The following is a 17,825-nucleotide window of genomic DNA, read 5'->3' as shown; positions in this document are numbered from 1 at the left end:
TGAAGAAGGAAGTCTCTGCTGAGTTTAATGATACCTCACACAAGGGTCTACATCAATTATAGGGGGCGGCTCAGTATCACATGTAGACAACACATTCTAAGTTTCATGTAAATCGGATGATGTTTGTCATATAAGGCGCATTTCCTGTTGCCAGCGGGGGGCGCTATGACCAAAAGTCAATTTTGACCTGTAGGTGTCCTCAGGCTTGGACCCTTGTCAATCGTGAGAAATTTCGAGCAGACACGACAACGTACACTCAAGTTACAACAACTTCTTTGTTCATCGCTAAACACTCAAAATGGCCGCCACGCCCACACCGTCTGACGAAAGGTTTTTCTTTTAATAACTTTCATCTTTAAGGTGTTGAGATGACAAAGACCAAGTTTGAAGTCCATCGGATAACATCTCTAGGAGGAGTTCGTTAAAGTATAGCACCTTGACTTTTAGGCCTACTTCCTGTTGCCACTAGGGGGCGCTATGACTTTAAGTAAATATCGGCCTTTACTTGTCCTCAGGGTTGGACTCTTATGAATCCTGAAAAATTTCGAGCCAGTTGGACAATGTACACTCAAGTTACAGCCACTTCTGTTTTGATGGCGAAACGCACAAAATGGCCACCCGCCATGGCCACGCCCTATGACGAAAAGTTTTTCTTTTAATTGGATGAAATCTCTAGGAGGAGTTTGTTAAAGTACGACATGCGGAAATGGCCAAAATCGCACTAATTTCGAACTTTGAAATCAAAATGGCGGACTTCCTGTTGGGTTTAGGGTATGGCTCCAATGACGTTTATTGTACATCTTGACATGTTACATCTGTCTACCAAGTTTCGTGAGTCTACGTTTAACACACTGCAGGGGCTCAATTTTGTTTTACTTTGTAGGGGGCGCTAGCGAGCCATTTTTGTGTGCCTATTACCGAAACCCTTAAAATACGTACATTTTCACCAGACTTGATGTGACCGCCAATTTTGGTGAGTTTTTGAATATGTTAAGCCCCTCAAAAAGCCAATTCATTTGGTGTAATAATAATTCCTTCAGTTTCAATAGGGCCTTCGCCGCTGTCGGCGCTCGGGCCCTAAAAATAATGCCCATAACAGGTTCGAATATTAAGGGCTGCCTAATATTCGTTCGAATATCATTATTTTTTTTTATATTCGAATGATATTCGAATAACGAAGTTTGGAGTCAAAGCCCTAGAACAAACGAGGGACAGGTGTGTGAAAAATGGGCCTCCCAGCCCACGTCCACACAGGATGGTGGACAAACGGAGAATGGATGGTGATGGGATAAAGACACAGCAAACAGCCAACGTGGATTTGCAGGGAAAATGTAGATTTATTTACAGTGCTAAAATACGTCATCCAGCACTCTGCCAGCAACAAAAAAAAACTTCCAGCATGGCGGCGGCTGATGGAACGTTAGCTAATGGAGCAACTGATGTGAACGCGTTCTCTAATGTGGAGAACTTTAATCGCTCTGGTTTTGGAGAGGCAGCTAAGTGTGCTTAAATCGGTGATCTACAATGCAGTGAAAGGAGTGTTGGCAGAAATTAATGGCTTCGGGTGCCTGAAGGGACTCAACACGAACTAAACGCTAAACGCAACTCGGCTTCGTTCAGCTACCTGCCCGCTCTGGGAGAGATCCATGGAGGGAGAGAGTTTGCCTTCGCTGCAGCCGGGTGTTGGGTGTTTTCTGGCTGGAATTAGAAGTGGAGGAAGACACGCTACATGCACTGGTCGCCCCACGGCGAGGACCGTTATTGACAGAGGAACCGGAGGGCGGCGGTGGGACTTTGCGTTCGGTTCCGGGGCCGCAACTGGAGAACTCAGCACTGGTGGACTAACGGTATTTGGGCTACGGTACCGAGTTTGACTGGAGGACGCTGTGTGTAGGTTTTGGAACAAACCTTTGAAGGGACATCTAACCAGACTGTAAGAAATGATGAATGCTGGCTACTCAGTCTACAGTCTCTGGCAGTCAACGTCAACTGGCGGCCCGCGGGCCACATCCGGCCCGCCAAAGCTTTTAGTCTGGCCCTCAGAATAATCATGAATTCACAAAATGTAAAAAGGAAAAAATGCGTTCTGTTATTTATCATTTCAAGCATTTACAGCAAAAACCCAGCCCCCTGTATTTCCATCTCTATTCACATGCCTGGATTCTGTACAGTGATGCCCCAGCTCCACACACACCGCTGAGCTGAGATGTTAAAACACGCAGCACCTGACTCGGAAGGATACAGAGTTACCAACGGCCGCTGGGGCAGATGAACTCACGCTAGTCTCTTTTCTGTAAATAGGCTACAATTAAACCTTCGTGAGTAAAAAGTACTATTGCGTATTAGATTGTAACCACTTATGCCTCTCAATGTAAAATGATCAACACAAAGTCTTTGTTCACATTCGTTGTACTATGTTCCTGATTACTATATTTAACTTAACTTAGCATATTTTTCTCTTTCAAAATGCATAAGCTTGTGGCCTTTTTTGAACGGGGACGAAGACATACACTTATCAATGCACTCACCTGTGTAGACCGGTATCAACATGTAGAAAGCGATATTTCAATCTGCTCTGTCTGCTCAGTCCACTCTTGTCCACAGCGCTGTTTTACGCAAACACAGCTCTACTCTGCAAATAGCGAATTTTTACAAAAAAGCTAAAACAAAAGCTGTCTGTTTGTAGTCTAACTGTTTATCTTAGTTTGCCGGGAATCTGGAAATTTGGACAAATTCTTGTAAACCTCACTGCTGGCTGAACAAACCAAACTCTCCGCTAGAGCAAAACAGATACGTGTGGACAGATACTTAACAGATACTTAATATGCACGTGAATGACGCGATCATTATGTTCGAGTTCTTCATTCTTGATGATGATGATGCTGGTTGTATTATTTTGCAACAGCATCTTCATTGCAAATGAGGCATACATGACGAGTGCATAGCCTGCTTATCAGTCCATTCATCGTTAAAGCTGGGCTTTTCCAGTCAACTTTTCGCTTCAGCGTCTTTGACAGTGACATGTTTACCTGACAACAGCCGTTTCTTTCTGCAAGCATTTTCCAACAATCAGGACGCTGCATACTACAATAATGTTTCCATAATCACAGACTTTAACCATTGCTCCTCAGTGAACTAGTCTGAGATCATTTTCTAGTTAAAGAGCCAGTTATTGTGGAGTTTCCATGTTTTTTTAGGAGTTTGCTCACACTAATACATGTAAAAAAAATTAGCATTAATTCAGGAAAAAAGTGGACATTTCGAACAAGAATAGGCGTATTAGGTATAAATTCATTTTATTTTCTTTATTTGAAAGTCCGGCCTGCTTAGAAAAATTCTGGCCCTTAGAAAAATGTAGTTGACGACCCCTGGTATATGGTTTTGTGGACATTTAACCGGGCTGAAAAATCATGATAAATCCTGAGGACATGGTATGTAAGTTTCGGAGCCAGGCTTTAAAGGGGCACTTAACAAGACTGAAAATACATGATAAATACTGGTTGGTCAGTTTAGTCTGTTTGTTAACATTTAGCTGGACTGAAAGAACATGAGGGTTGCTGTCTGTTCAGCTCACAGTCTGCTTATTGCTCCAGCTAGGTTGGTGTGTTTTACACACAGCTTATTCCAGAAATTGTTTCTCACATAGCCTACTTCAGAACTTAACAGCTGGTTTAGACCTAGTTGTTCATGTTTAACATAAGAATTCACTAGACATGTTCAATTTAACCTGTGACTTAAGAAAGGAGGTGCAGTTTTGAGCTGGAGTTTTGCGCAAACTGCATTTGATGTGGTCATGCATTTTACATATAGGGGAGGGGGTCTGCGATCTCAGAGGGTTAGGGGATTTATTTTACTTTTTATGTTTTTGTCACACCTTGCTCAAAGCTAACAGTTCACCCTTTGCTACAGATTTGTTGGCAAAATCCGGTAGGGTACTAGAGACACGTATGCGTGTACATTTTAAAGATGGCTGAGCTCTCAATCCTTTCAGTCAACAACAGAGGGCTAAACTGTTCGATCAAAAGAGCTAAATTCCTGGACTAACATAGACGTGGCGCTTATACAGGAGTCACATTTATGTAAAAGAGATATAAATCATCTAAAAAATAAATACTTTAAAGTAGCTGCCTTATCTAGTGACGACCCAAAAACCAAGGGCTCCATAGTGTTGCTGTCGCAGAAATGCGCACTCACTGTAGACAGGTAGGATATCTTATATACAGTACAGGCCAAAAGTTTGGACACACCTTCTCATTCAATGCATTTCCTTTATTTTCATGACTATTTACATTGTAGATTCTCACTGAAGGCATGAAAACTATGAATGAACACATGTGGAATTATGTACTTAACAAAAAAGTGTGAAATAATTGAAAACATGTCTTATATTTTAGATTCCTCAAAGTAGCCACCCTTTGCTTTTTTGATTGCGCTGCAAACCCTTGGCGTTCCCTCAATGAACCTCATGAGGTAGTCACCTGAAATGGTTTTCACTTCACAGGTGTGCCTTGTCAGGGTTAATTAGTGGAATTTTTTCCCTTATTAATGGGGTTGGGATCATCAGTTGTGTTGTGCAGAAGTCAGGTTGATACACAGCTGACAGCCCTATTGGACAACTGTAAGAATTAATATTATGGCAAGAACCAATCAGCTAAGTAAAGAGAAACGAGTGGCCATCATTACTTTAAAAAATGAAGGTCAGTCAGTCCGGAAAATTGCGAAAACTTTGAATGTGTCCCCAAGTGCAGTCGTAAAAAACCATCAAGCGCTACAACAAAACTGGCTCGCTTGAGGAAAGGAAGACCAAGAGTTAGGGGTGGGAGATATTGACAAAAATGAATATCTTGATATTTTTTTTCGATATCGATATTCAGACGATATTTTTGAAATCCTTCTAGAAGATAAAAGAAGCCCTGTTCGGAGGCTTTTTCAGTGGTTCTCTTGGGAAAATGTACAAGCAAGATGAAATCATAACAATAAACAAAGGGCTCTGTTCTGTAACATATTGCACACAACCATGTCCTTATTGGAAGCAGTCCTGGAGCTGGGACAGGACCGGGTCAGACTAGGTTCTGATAGTCCTTCTACTTGGCTGTATAGTTCTTCTGACCGGATTTATGCTGGGATCAGGAGTTGGATGTGATCTGACTGGCCCAGGTGAGGGAGAGGTGCAGTTCTGTGTGCTTTTTTGATGTTAGAGTATACATGGTCTAGTGTGTTCTTCCCTCTAGTAACACAATCTACATGCTGGGAGAAAACTGGAGGGGAACACACTTTAAGGACGCCTTGTAAAAGTCCCCTGTATCCTGTATCCAGGTGATCGCGCTGCAGTTTGTTCACTATGGTTAGCAGTGAACCAAACTTTTGCTAACGTTAGCATCGGGGGCTATGTAGACGGCAGTGTGCTGTTTTTGTAGTAAATAAAATGGTCAGTATATTACCGACAGGGCTCCAGGTCAAGTGAGCCGTGCTGGGCAACGATCCTGCAGTTGGTACTCCATTCATTGTGCACAAAAATGCAGTCCTCCGCCTCTGGTCGTGCCGGAGTTATTTTCTCATTCTGCCGGTAGATAGCTAGCTTGGCGTGCTAGCGCCGACAACAACCTGGAGGGCTCGGTCAGGCTGTGTCCTCCGGGATGTTATGAGCCGCCTGGAAGGCTCTCGTAACGGCTGTGTTATATCGTGGTCCTGTATTGATTAGTTCAGTGTGGCTGTACGTACTTGTATAAATATACACCGACAGGAGAGCCGCTGCACAATCGAGCGGCGCCATCTTTGTTGACACGAGTGAACGTCAAGGTAAGAACTAGTAGCAGTTACTCTCGTGCGGGACAATCGTGATTTTGTACAAAAAATACAGTCAAACAAACCCCTACAGTATTAAAATCACTACATATAATTGTTTAGAAGGTTATAGTTTGTGTTATTTGTTTTCTCTTTAACTTCCTTCAGCTCTTTTCATGTTTGGGGGTTTGGATTGTACAAATTATGAAATATTCGATATCCCAATTTTGCATATTGTCCAGACAACAATTTGGATATTATCGTCTAAACAATATATCGCCCACCTCTACCAAGAGTCACCTCTGCTGCTGAGGATAAGTTCATCCAAGTCACCAGCCTCAGAAATTGCAAGTTAACAGCAGCTCAGATTAGTGACCAGATAAATGCCACACAAACACTGACAAACATGACTTCAAACACACCTCCAGGCTGTGTAAGGGCTATTTGACCAAGAAGGAGAGTGATGGAGTGCTGCGCCAGATGACCTGGCCTCCACAGTCACCGGACCTGAACCCAATCGAGAGGGTTTGGGGTGAGCTGGACCGCAGAGTGAAGGCACAAGGGCCAACAAGTGCTAAGCATCTCTGGGAACTCCTTCAAGAATGTTGGAAAACCATTTCAGGTGACTACCTCTTGAAGCTCATCAAGAGAATGCCAAGAGTGTGCAAAGCAGTAATCCGAGCAAAGGGTGGCTACTTTGAGGAATCTAAAATATAAGACATTATTTCACACTTTTTTGTTAAGTAGGCCTACATAATTTCATGTGTTCATTCATAGTTTTGATGCCTTTAGTAAGAATCTACAATGTAAATAGTCATGAAAATAAAGGAAACTCATTGAATGAGGTGTGTCCAAACTTTTGGCCTGTACTGTATGTACCACGATAAGGAGTAGGAAAATAGCCTTTGTTTTAGTATATGCACTGGCTACATATGATGAAAGTTTCGTCCCACGCCTAACCAATGAATTGCTCTCTCTCAATGAATATTCACTAATCGTAGGGGGAGACATGAATGCAGTACTTGATTTAAATCAAGATAGATCAGGGGTTAATCACAGAAAAGCCCAAAAACGCATATCGGACATGTTTAAAGCAGTTGTGGAATCCCACCATCTTACAGATATAGGAGGATGCACAATCCTACTAGCAAGGATTACACCTTCTTTTCCACACGCCACCTCACCCACTCCCGCATTGATTATATGTTGTGCTCCAGTGAGCTTAAAGGGGTGATAGACTGATTATATAGGGTATTTTACACTGTTCCTTAAGGTCTCCTAATAGGGTATGTAACATTGTTTGGGCTAAAAATTTCCCAAATGCTATTTTATTAGGCCCTTAACTACTCTAATATGGCTCTATTTGGAACAAGAGCTTTTCTTCCAAATATGGTATGCTCATGAATATTTAGAATGCGCTATGTGCTGATTGGTTTGAGCAAACTACATAGAAACACATGGGAGACTCGACAGCAGGTCTCATATTCCAGACACTGCAAAGTTATACATTGTTTATCGGGCTATTTCCTTATTAAATTCACTTCTGAGACTTTTTTTAGCGAGAAATCAACTATATAAAGCTCAAATATGGGCCGTTTTACAAAAATTGATGGCCAATTGCAAATTTGGTAAGACTGTGTGTCGGAGTTCAGCGGCCGGTGCTGCCTGATGCGGGGATTTGGGGTGTTCTTTTGTCTCTGGTGCTTCCACACACATACAAACTTTGAAAAAAATCCATCCATGCTGTTCTGAGTGAGATACGGTTTCTGAATGTGTCCTGCCTTCAGTCTCCTAGTGAGCTGTTCAAATTCGGACTGTGACTGTGTCAAAAGATCCGCTCAATGGGAGCATTTGTGCCCGGTTAAAACCCTTCCACTGTCTATGGTTAAAAACAAGACCGTTAAGAAGAGGCATTGCAACAATGTCTGGTCACCTAATTTATGAGGACTATGGGTAACTGCTCCTCAGAAGGGTAAATCCAGACAGCTAGCTAGGCTATCTGTCCAATCTGAGTTTTCTGTTGCACGACTAAAACAACCTTTGAAGATACACGTTTCGTCCAGTGCTTAGCGTCGCCCATGATGATTGTGATTGGATTTAAAGAATGCCGATAAACCAGAGTATGTTTTTCTCCCATACCGGAATGCTGTGTAGACTAGCCAGATCCTCTTCAGCAGCGCTGTGGAGAAGGGTCTGGCAATGCAAGACTACTTGTTGTATAATTGATGTTATTGCATATCCTGGTGTCATAGGGATCTTCAAATCTGTATTTCTGTGTCTCCTGCAGCAACTGCTGGCCTGTAACTCTGTTATGTCTGAATGCATGTGTGTGCAGGTGATTCCAGCTGACTATGACCTCCAGAAGATGCTGCACCAGTACGAAGAAAACCGTGACAAGATCCTAGCAGCTAACAATCTCTGATGCATTCTACAATGTGTGCAGTTTTTTTGTTCAGTTGCTGTTTATTTTGTGAATCGCATATATTACATTACTGATTTATTGAGGCATTCATGTGTTAATCACTTTAGCTGGTAAAGGTGAAGCTAATTTTAATTATGTTACATACTGCTGGGTAGCTTCAACATAGCAGCTAGCTATAATAATAAATCATTATTTATTAGTTGATTTATCAATACAAAAGTATTGGTAATCTAAATCTACAAAGTAACTAGAGCTGTCAAATAAAGTGTAGTGGAGTTAAAGAGTTCAATATTTGCCTCTGAGATGTAGTTGAGTATAAAGTAGCATAAACTAGAAATACTCAAGGAAAGTACAAGTACCTCATAGTGTATAGTGCAGTAAATGTAGTTAGTCAACTTCAACCACTGGTAAGAATGTTTGCGGGAGTAGAACACACACACAGATGAACAGGGGCGTCGGACTGGGGGTAAAACCGATACTGATTACCAGGGCCCAAGGGGAGAGAGGGCCCTTGAAAAGTCTGGAATATATTTTATTTCACCTGGATATTTTCATTTCCTAATTAAATTTCATAATGCATGTCAGATGAAATGTAAAGTTAGTGTATTGGCTTGGTACAACTTGGTTGATTGACTGACTACATTTTGTATACAAAAAAAGACTAAGGTCTCACCCACCCCTTGCTAATGCGCCAAATGGTTTAGTCCATCTGCACGCATTTTGTTTACGTTAATTCATCTGGTGGAGCGCAAACTTCTGCTGTAGAAATGTCTTTCTCAAAGAAAGCCAAATCAGGCTACCAAAAAAGAAAGGAAAGACAGGAGAAGGAGAGAAAACTAAATGAGGAGAAACAATTGGTAACTGACTTCTTTTCAAAGAAAGGTGAGTACACACTAAAAAACTAAATCCATGGTGCTTAAACTGCTTGAATATCTCCGTGACTGTTAGTGCTAAAAACAAACTGAGACAACCCATATAAAGAGCAGAACATACACTTTCAAATGATAATTTGGTTATACATGTAATCTGAGGTAAAGGCTAAATAAATGAACTACACTAGCAATGCTGTTTGCATATAACTCACCACTGTAATAGCCTAATTTAAAACATGTTTAATTTTAAATTAATAGGCTATAATGTCTATAATTAGCAATAATAGGCTAATCAGTGTCATAGGTAGCTTGGTAGCTCATTGGTAGATACATATCATGTCAACGTTATAGTTATGTCAGATTTAGTAGAAGCAGATGTTAACAAACAGATGGCCCTCAGTTTCAGAAATTGTCACAGCAGGGAGCAACAGACCCCTCAGCCTCCTTTTTGGATTTGAAACAAGGGAAGCTTACATCAAAATTAAATCAAACCATCTTTAGCCATTTTGACTGAAAGGTGTTAAGTAACACTAACATCTTAGTGTGTTTTATTATATTATGTTACAATTAGGATAAGAGGTTAATATCAGATGTATCCTTCATAGAGAAAGATGACAGAGAACATCTGATTGAGGATGATGGGAGTGAAGACAGCAGGCAGCATGAGTGTTGCTCTGAGCACAGTGTGGAACTGAGAGCAGAGTAACTGGAAAGTAGGCAGAGCAGTGCAGACCAGTTTTTGCCAGAGGATCCAGGACTATGGCCAGATAAACTAACAGATGATCAGAGAGACACCATAGTACGCAGGCTGGCAAGTAAAGGTACAGAGAAAACAAACAAAATGTAGTAGTAACCACAGTAAAGTAGGCCAGCGGATGTTGAGGAAGGAGTTTTGAAATGTGTGTTATCAGGCTACTCTAAGCATTACAGTTAATAGTTATTACCCTATAAAAATCTAGGCCTACAGATTCATGTGTACAGAGGCCCGATTATTTTTTTTTTTTTTTTTGGGGGGGTGTTGAGGAACATGGGGGCCCATCAGGACTGGGGCTACGCCCCTGCAGATGAAGAAAGACAGACCAGAGATCTTACATTGTAGCAAACTCAAACATTTCAAGCATCATAGATACAACTTTCGGAATAAACACTTTTGTTTCTGGAAATGGCCTGGCCTTAAATAGCTATCCGTTAGCATTGCTAGGGGATGCAACTATGTCATGGCAGGTGCCTTGCAGGATCCAAGGAAGTGCATTGCTCTAGCATAAAGCAATAAAACTCCTCAGTCAGTCAGTCAGTGTGTTTACATGCAGTTAAAAAAAAAGATTATATGCAGGTTAAGGCAATAGGGGCATTTAGGGCATCATTTCCCTTAGAGAGATGGTCACTTGGGGGCGCTGTTGAGCAATTGGCGATGTGACGTCTTACATCGCCAATTGCTCAACAGCGCCCCCAAGTGACTATCAGTGGCTCCTGGAAATGCAGCATTTTATATGATATAATTCATCTACTTTGACGTCTGTTCGACATATTTTGTGTGCTGACAGAAGATAACTTAAACCTACACTGACCGTACAGCTTACAACATCGAAGATGACTGGTAAACCACTGAAACCGGACTCTTCCAAAGGGGGCCGCAACGCCAAGCCTCGAGTACCTCCCGGGGAAGAGACCTCAGACGGTAACCTTTTAGTCAACATCAGGGAAATGATGGAAGAAATGCATTCTGACATTATTAGTAAATTTGACACGGTCGTGTCTCAGTCTGTGAGGGGCGCTCGAGATGGAATAACATACACTTGCTGGGTCTGCCCGAAGGTTCAGTGGGGAAGCAACTAGGGCTGAACGGTTTAATATGATAATTTTTTAAGCTCTTTGTCTTCTGTATTTTCAACAAAGACAAACAATAAATCATTGTATAGTATGACCAACACACGATTAGATAGATTAAACAAACTGTTCTTTCCTGGAGGCCAGGCCTGTATGTGATGATGAAATTAGGTGATGCATGAATTTATATGAATGACATCTTTTATTTAACTACTTCAGTTTGAGCACTGACCAAGGCGGGTGTAAACATTCATATGAAAGTCAGAAAAAAACCACACAAACTAAAGTGCAGATTGCAGAAACATAAAAACAAATATGTGGCTTTACCACACTTAGTAGTATTTAAATTATATATATATATATATATATATATACACACACACATGCACACACACAGGTTTTAAACCGCGCAGAGAGGAGCTGCCTCCAGCCCCTCCCCCTCGTGAAGTTGTGTGCCGTGTGCACTTGCTCAGAGGCTTGTAGTGCATATTCCCTTTGCAGCAGGGGTAAAGGTTTCAAAGTTTAGTAAAGTGAAACAAATAAGACAGTCGGAGATTAAACCAAGTTAGGTTTTTGTATTTTATTAAAAATATATTTGCAAATATAGGAGCAACATGATTTCACAAAAGGCACAGCAGCCCCGTGTGGAGTCAGTCCCTCAAATGAGTGAACAAAACACTAGGCTTATGCATCTTCAGAGTGACAGCACACACGCACTTGGCTAATTAGGACGCTACAATTTTTACAGGCAATCTGATACACATGAAGACAATCAGGAAAAACACAAGACATCTCGGAGCCATCTCGCCTCCTCCTCCCTGTACGACTTTTACCCACCCAGTTACATCTCAACTGGCATGGGAAAAACTGAATAGGCAGAGAAAGATAGTGAACTGTGACCTTGCACCTTTATCGGTTCAGGCGAACAGTGCTCACATTATGTTCCAGACTGGATGTCTCACAAAGTTAGAATCAAAATCTATATGTGGAAATGAGATAAACTCTTTCAGCATTTGTGAGAGAATAAAACATAAAAAATATAAGGAATTATGCTTAAATGTAATTTTCCCATTACAGACTGTTACGTTAGTTGCTGGTGTTCTTGCCGTGGGATTAACTGTACTAATAAAACTGTTGAAAAACTGCAGCCACGCTGCTGTGAAAGCTCCCCAAACGTCATTTATCAAAGGCCGGTTGTTACTCCTCTCAGTGGCAGCTCTTTCACTCCATATCTTTATAACAGAACTAACCGGAGCTAACCGCTAATCAGAGCTAATCGTTGCCAACCGACAGACGTGGGGGACTCGAGTCACACGACTTGACTCGAGTTAGACTCAAGTCTCAAATTTTAGGACTTGGTAAACATTCATAAAAGACTCGACTTGACTTTGACTTGATATTCATGACTTGAGACTTGATTTAGACTTGAGTCAAATGACTTGAAATGACTTGATTTTCTGTTTAATAAATATATTTTTACCCCTCTGATATTGAGGAGGCGTTAACTTTACGATTTTAGTGCTGTTGCATGCGCAGGACCCCGTTGATATGATGACGTGGCGCACGGCGGCAGACCTGCAGTAAACGACACTGGCTACGGCTAGTAACTTAACGTCATGGATCATGGAGGAGAGTTGGGAACTTGGGACCTTTCGGGTGCGTTTGATTTCATGTACAGAAAATAATAAAGTTTGGCTATAAGGATTACACATCTGACCAGGCAAAGAAGAAACAAACGGAAGTTTGCAAGGTCTGCAGTACAAAAATTTCCGACGTCGAATTTCCTCAGACACTTCAAATCGGGAGAGATTTGGGTTCCAGTCCCCATATTCAGCTGAACCACTATTTGGACGTTTGTGATGGACAGAACTCCCTTCAGTTTTTGGCCATGAATAAGCACACCCTCCCCTCTTTGTTCAAGGTGGCGGTAAGAGCGAATAAAACTAGGCACACATACAACAAACTCTGCACTCAGACACACGCACATGCACATTCACTCACCAATATTAAGAACTTTTCACTCACTCTCTCAAACGCACACATTCACTCACAAATACACGGACAAATATCAACATATACTTTCCATTCCATGTGATAAGCAAAGGTGGTGGGATTCAGCTACTCAAATAATATGTTTTGTTCTTTAAGAGAAGGAAAGGTTAAAGGATGTGTTTCTGTCCCATAAAAGTGAGGCATGTTTGAAGAATATTATTTGACTTAGCAACGATTATACTTGATTTGATGCCATGTTTGAGGCATATTGAACAATGTTGATTTAGTGTTGGCCTAATATCAGTTTTAGGCTGTGCTTTTTTTATCTGTGTTAATTTAAACTCTTCAGATGTATGTGGACGCAATGTCTTTTGAATATTGAGTAGGAAAAAATTCAAATAAAACTCCAGCAGTTCATAATCACTGTCTTTAGCTTGTTTAAAAATGGAAACTTTGGTATGACTTGACTTGTGACTTGCTTGACCAAAGCTATGACTTGACTTGACTGTTTGATTGTCACAAAAAATGACTTGGACTTGCTTGAGACTTGAAGGTTAAGATTGAGACTTGCTTGTGACTTGTCCATGTGTGACTTACTCCCACCTCTGCCAACCGAGCTTTCAGTTCTGCGTGCCTGTATCCATTAACTGCATGTATGAACTCAAACCCGAATAAAACGCTTCATTTTATTAAAATGGCTGTAAAAGTGTTAAACTATAACACAAACTTGTTTGAATGACAGAAATCAGCTCAAGGTACGGCGTAGCGTTAGCATGCTAAGTTGATGCTTTCTCTGTGGAGTGCAGACTGATTTGCTCTCATGAGTCATGTGACCAAATCACAGCCTTTGTGATTAGGAAATCGTGTTTTAACATATTGCGATATTATTGAAAATGCAATTAATCGTTCAGCCCTAGAAGCAACCCACTGACTACACGGCCCAGCTACTCCAAGATTTACTCTGTCTCTAAGACAAGCCAGTGCTCGACCGGGCACACAGATCTCTACGCACTAAACCCAAGGAGGGGGAACTTCCACGACCACTTTTCGGCAGGGTGTGCCAATTTCAAGTCCGCAACAAAATCCTATGCACGCATCGTAAGCAAAGACTCTCGTGGCTAAGAGACGAGCCGTTTTTACTGTAGTGAAAAAAGCCCAAATGTCAAATTTGGTCTTTGCTTCCCGGCTACTCCACAGATCACTCTACCAAGCGGCGTTGTTGAAAGGTTTGAGGATCCTGACATGGCTTTAGAGTTTGTTGAGAAAAACATTCACAAAGTATATATATATTAGGGCTGTCAAACGATAAAAAAATTTTTATCGCGATTAATCGCTGAATTTCTACAGTTAATCACAATTAATCGCATGTTTTATAACATGATTGAAATTCTATTATTTTGCACTTCAGAACTGTTTTTAAGTACATATTAACAATGGAAAGCAATTCTTACCAGGGTATCTTGATTGGGAAGAAAGAAAGTTTCTTTATGAACTTGACTTTAAGATTTGTATTTGTTTATTATTTATTACTTATTATTATTACTTATTTATTATGTAAACAAAAGAAGAAAAAAGAAAAAAAAGAAGGGTACTAAACAACAGTCAGCAACTTGTTTATTGTTAAGGCCATGGTCAAAATTAAAGATTTAATAATGTAATAACTATAACAATAACTTATGTCACCAGTAAATTGCTGTTGAACGACAAAAACAACCACCAGATGGGAAAAGGGGATTTTACAATTACTGTGAACGCACCACCAGGCTACATGTTTTAACTGAACGCACCGTCTGTGTTGTTTAATTCCGACAACAGCAGCTGCTGTGCTGCAGAGCAGACTGTTACTAACAGTTACTAACTGTAAAAACCCCTTACGTCCCGGAGTCCTCTACAGTGAAATACAGTCACACTATACACTGTTTAACTTTAGCTGTCAGCATTTTAACAGTGTTTGAAGCAGCTGCTAGCTAAAGGTAGGCTAACGTTACATGCTGTCAGGTGTAATGTAAAGTCAGGTACCGAAATTTAGGTCGGCACGTTTCGGTACCCAACCCTACTTACCAGAGTTAATATAGTGTGCAGTAACTTCTAAATGATTTTGATTAGTCACTGACGTCCAGTGATCACCGGATGATGAGACAGTGTTTGCACTTTGCACTTTGGTTTCAATAATTGGCGAGTAGCACTCTCCAAAATAGTGCTTTGCCTGTGCCCACTAGCATCAACCTGAGTCACGTTAACTGTACTATGCTTAGCTCAAGCTTAACGTGCTTCGGTGATATTTTAATTCGGCTTTACACAATGTGCCTATGGCTTTCGACTTGTCTACGAGCTGTCCGGGAGTTTTGGAAAATAAAAAGCGCCATTCAGAATTGTGTTGCTGCTGCATTTCTCCATGATGCAGCCAACAGCAGGAAATGTGTTACGAGGAAGTATCGCAGCTTGATGATAAGTAAAGGTGAGGCAAAGGGTCAAAATAGTAGTCTGTTAGCCAAGTAAAGTGAAAATAAATTAATAAATGGCGGCATGCGATTAATGCGATTAAAAAAAATGTATGCGTTATGTTCGGCCCTTAATCGTGTCGCAATTAACACATTAATGCTGACAGCCCTAAGTATAAAAGCCCTCAGCTGGCTCAGTTTAGTCTTTTGCTGGTCCCTGGTGGTGGTTGCCTGCTGAAGGTGGTGAGTAGGGTGACCCATTTTTATTCTTTGTTGGTGATTTTGTCCCTCCAACTAACATGTGCCTTTTGTGTTTTAGGTTCTTTACTTTGTTTTTGTTAGTGGTGGGCAGATCAAGGCTTCGTGAAACAATGAAACAGTTGAAGAAAAATGTGTCATATTGTGTCGAGGTTTCGAAACAATCCGACACCCGTCTCAACGATGACACCTAGTGGTCACTTGCAGGTGTTGATCTGGAACAACCTTGACAACGAGCCATTAAAAAAAAAATTATGATTGTATTTTTGTAATATGTGAAGCTGTAAGGCTTGTTATTTTGGTCATGAAAAATGAATATTAATAAAAAATCAAGCCACAATGTCTCACTTTTTTATAGATTTTTATTCCAAAATATGAATTTCTCTGCTGTGGAAGGACTTCTTTTTTTACCCAGAATTTCTCCAGCCTTTGAAAAAATCCTCTCACATGTTGCTGGCATGCAAAGATATTTTTTAGCAAGGACATACAAATGAGGAAACATTACTGCTCTCTCCAGTAAGTTAGGGGATCATGAGTTCTGGGCAAAAACGCAGAATGGAAGTATTTTTTCACTTCCACTGTGGCATCAGCTGTAGTATTGTGTATCATCTTGGTTTCACGGATACTATCATCAAAACTTTCCCATAAACTGTCCTGTGTTTCTACTGGTGTTGATGTTGATTATGATGGGCCTGATGTTGACATTTGTGGCTCTGAATGAAAATGAAAACGGAGCTTCCATTTTTATCTATCTATCTATCTATCTATCTATCTATCTATTAATGTGTCACTGTATGTATACTCTGTCTGTCTCTAGCCTATCAGTCAATGTGTAAATTTAAATGTAAGCCTAAATATAACTAAACAAATCGCACTATAAATGTCACTATTTCACCAAAAATACACTATCTCAAAATCAGACTCCTGTCACAAAAACCCAAGAGGTCAAGATGTATTGACTTCACTTTATACAGATGTGCGATTGTGTGGTCTGTTCCAGACCCTGTCAATCAAACGCTGATTCGGCGGACCATGCCACCTGTCGAAACACTTGTGAAACACCCCGAAGCTTCATTTAGCCGTAGTCACATGACATGGGTGTTTTGAATCACGCTTTGGATCAGTGTTTCGAAACTCTGCGCTTCGGGATCTCGACAAAGCTTCGGAACATCAGTTTCGCGTCAGCCATCCCTAGTTTTTGTTAGGTTTGCCTTTTCTTTTCTTTAGTTTCTTTATTAAGTTTGTTTACTTGAATATATTTCTGTTATTTTGTTTCAGTACGTTTTAAGATTGTTTAGTTGCTGATTGGGGTTGTTGGTTTTTGTTAATTTTTTATTCTTTGTTTCAGGAGTGTTCTTTTTTTGTTCCCTTGCTTTTTGGTGTGGCCTGGGTGACTTCAGGTGGGTGGCTAGGCACCAGGTTGGAACCTCGCTCTCATTGCATGCAAGTAGGCACTGGGACTCTTTTTGTGCATGTTTTGTTGTAGTGTTTGTAGTGTTGCCTCCCAGACTAGGGAGACGGGGTATCCTTACCCGTAGTCTGCCCCCACTGAAGCCCCAGCCCACTGTTTTGAGTTTATTATATGTATTTCATTGGAGTTTTTTTTTAGTATTGTCACAGTTGTTGTCTTTTAAATCATTTTTGTTAATAAAAACATTTGTTCTGTTCTGTCTACTGTCTCTGCCTCATCAGTTTCGAACCTGTGTCCTTATTAGAATTCAGTTTTCATCTCCTGGGGTGCAAGTCCCTAGGTGGTGTTGTCGGTCCCTAATTTCCCCCCGCTTAGTTGTCTTTAGTTTTCCCTCTCAGTATATAGTTATAATTATGTTAAAATATCCCACTCCCGCCACACTTGGCATTGTCGGCAGGATTACTGAAGGCAGAAACTGGTAGTTTTGTTTTGTTTTTTCTTCCACAACCCCCATTTATTTGTATTGTTCGGTTTGTTTTGCAGAACAGCACCAGGTGCCGGGCAGCTCCCGGCACAGCCAGTTGTCTCTCACCTATTGTTTTGTTTCGTCATGGAGGAGGAGATCACCCAGTTAAGAGACATGATCACTCAACTGCAAACTGAGAACCAACAGATGTGTCGAGAACAGGAGATTAACCAGCCCGGGCCAAGTACAGCATCAACCAGTTCTTCAGCTCCTGGACCCTCATCTATCTCCCCAGGGACAGGAAGTGCCCATTGTTTAGAGGCAGGACAGGATTAGACATTGGGGAGTGGAT

The 17,825-nt window shown here is 41.0% G+C and overlaps 1 protein-coding gene across 2 annotated transcripts in view; it reads left to right on the top strand.

Moving 5' to 3' along the window:
- Positions 1 to 8,495, top strand: part of tk2 (thymidine kinase 2) — a 45,918-nt gene extending 37,423 nt beyond the window's left edge. For both annotated transcript variants that reach the window (XM_028603213.1, XM_028603214.1), the window contains exon 10: positions 8,120 to 8,495. In XM_028603213.1, the coding sequence (XP_028459014.1) occupies positions 8,120 to 8,206 (87 nt within the window). In that variant the 3' untranslated portion in view covers positions 8,207 to 8,495. The remainder of the gene's footprint in view (positions 1 to 8,119) is intronic.
- The last annotated feature ends 9,330 nt before the right edge of the window (positions 8,496 to 17,825 follow it).

Source organism: Perca flavescens, chromosome 17 (assembly GCF_004354835.1).
Source record: "Perca flavescens isolate YP-PL-M2 chromosome 17, PFLA_1.0, whole genome shotgun sequence".
Lineage (NCBI taxonomy): Eukaryota > Metazoa > Chordata > Actinopteri > Perciformes > Percidae > Perca > Perca flavescens.
The sequence above is the reverse complement of the archived record's forward strand: the minus strand, read 5'-3'. Positions and strand labels throughout refer to the sequence as shown.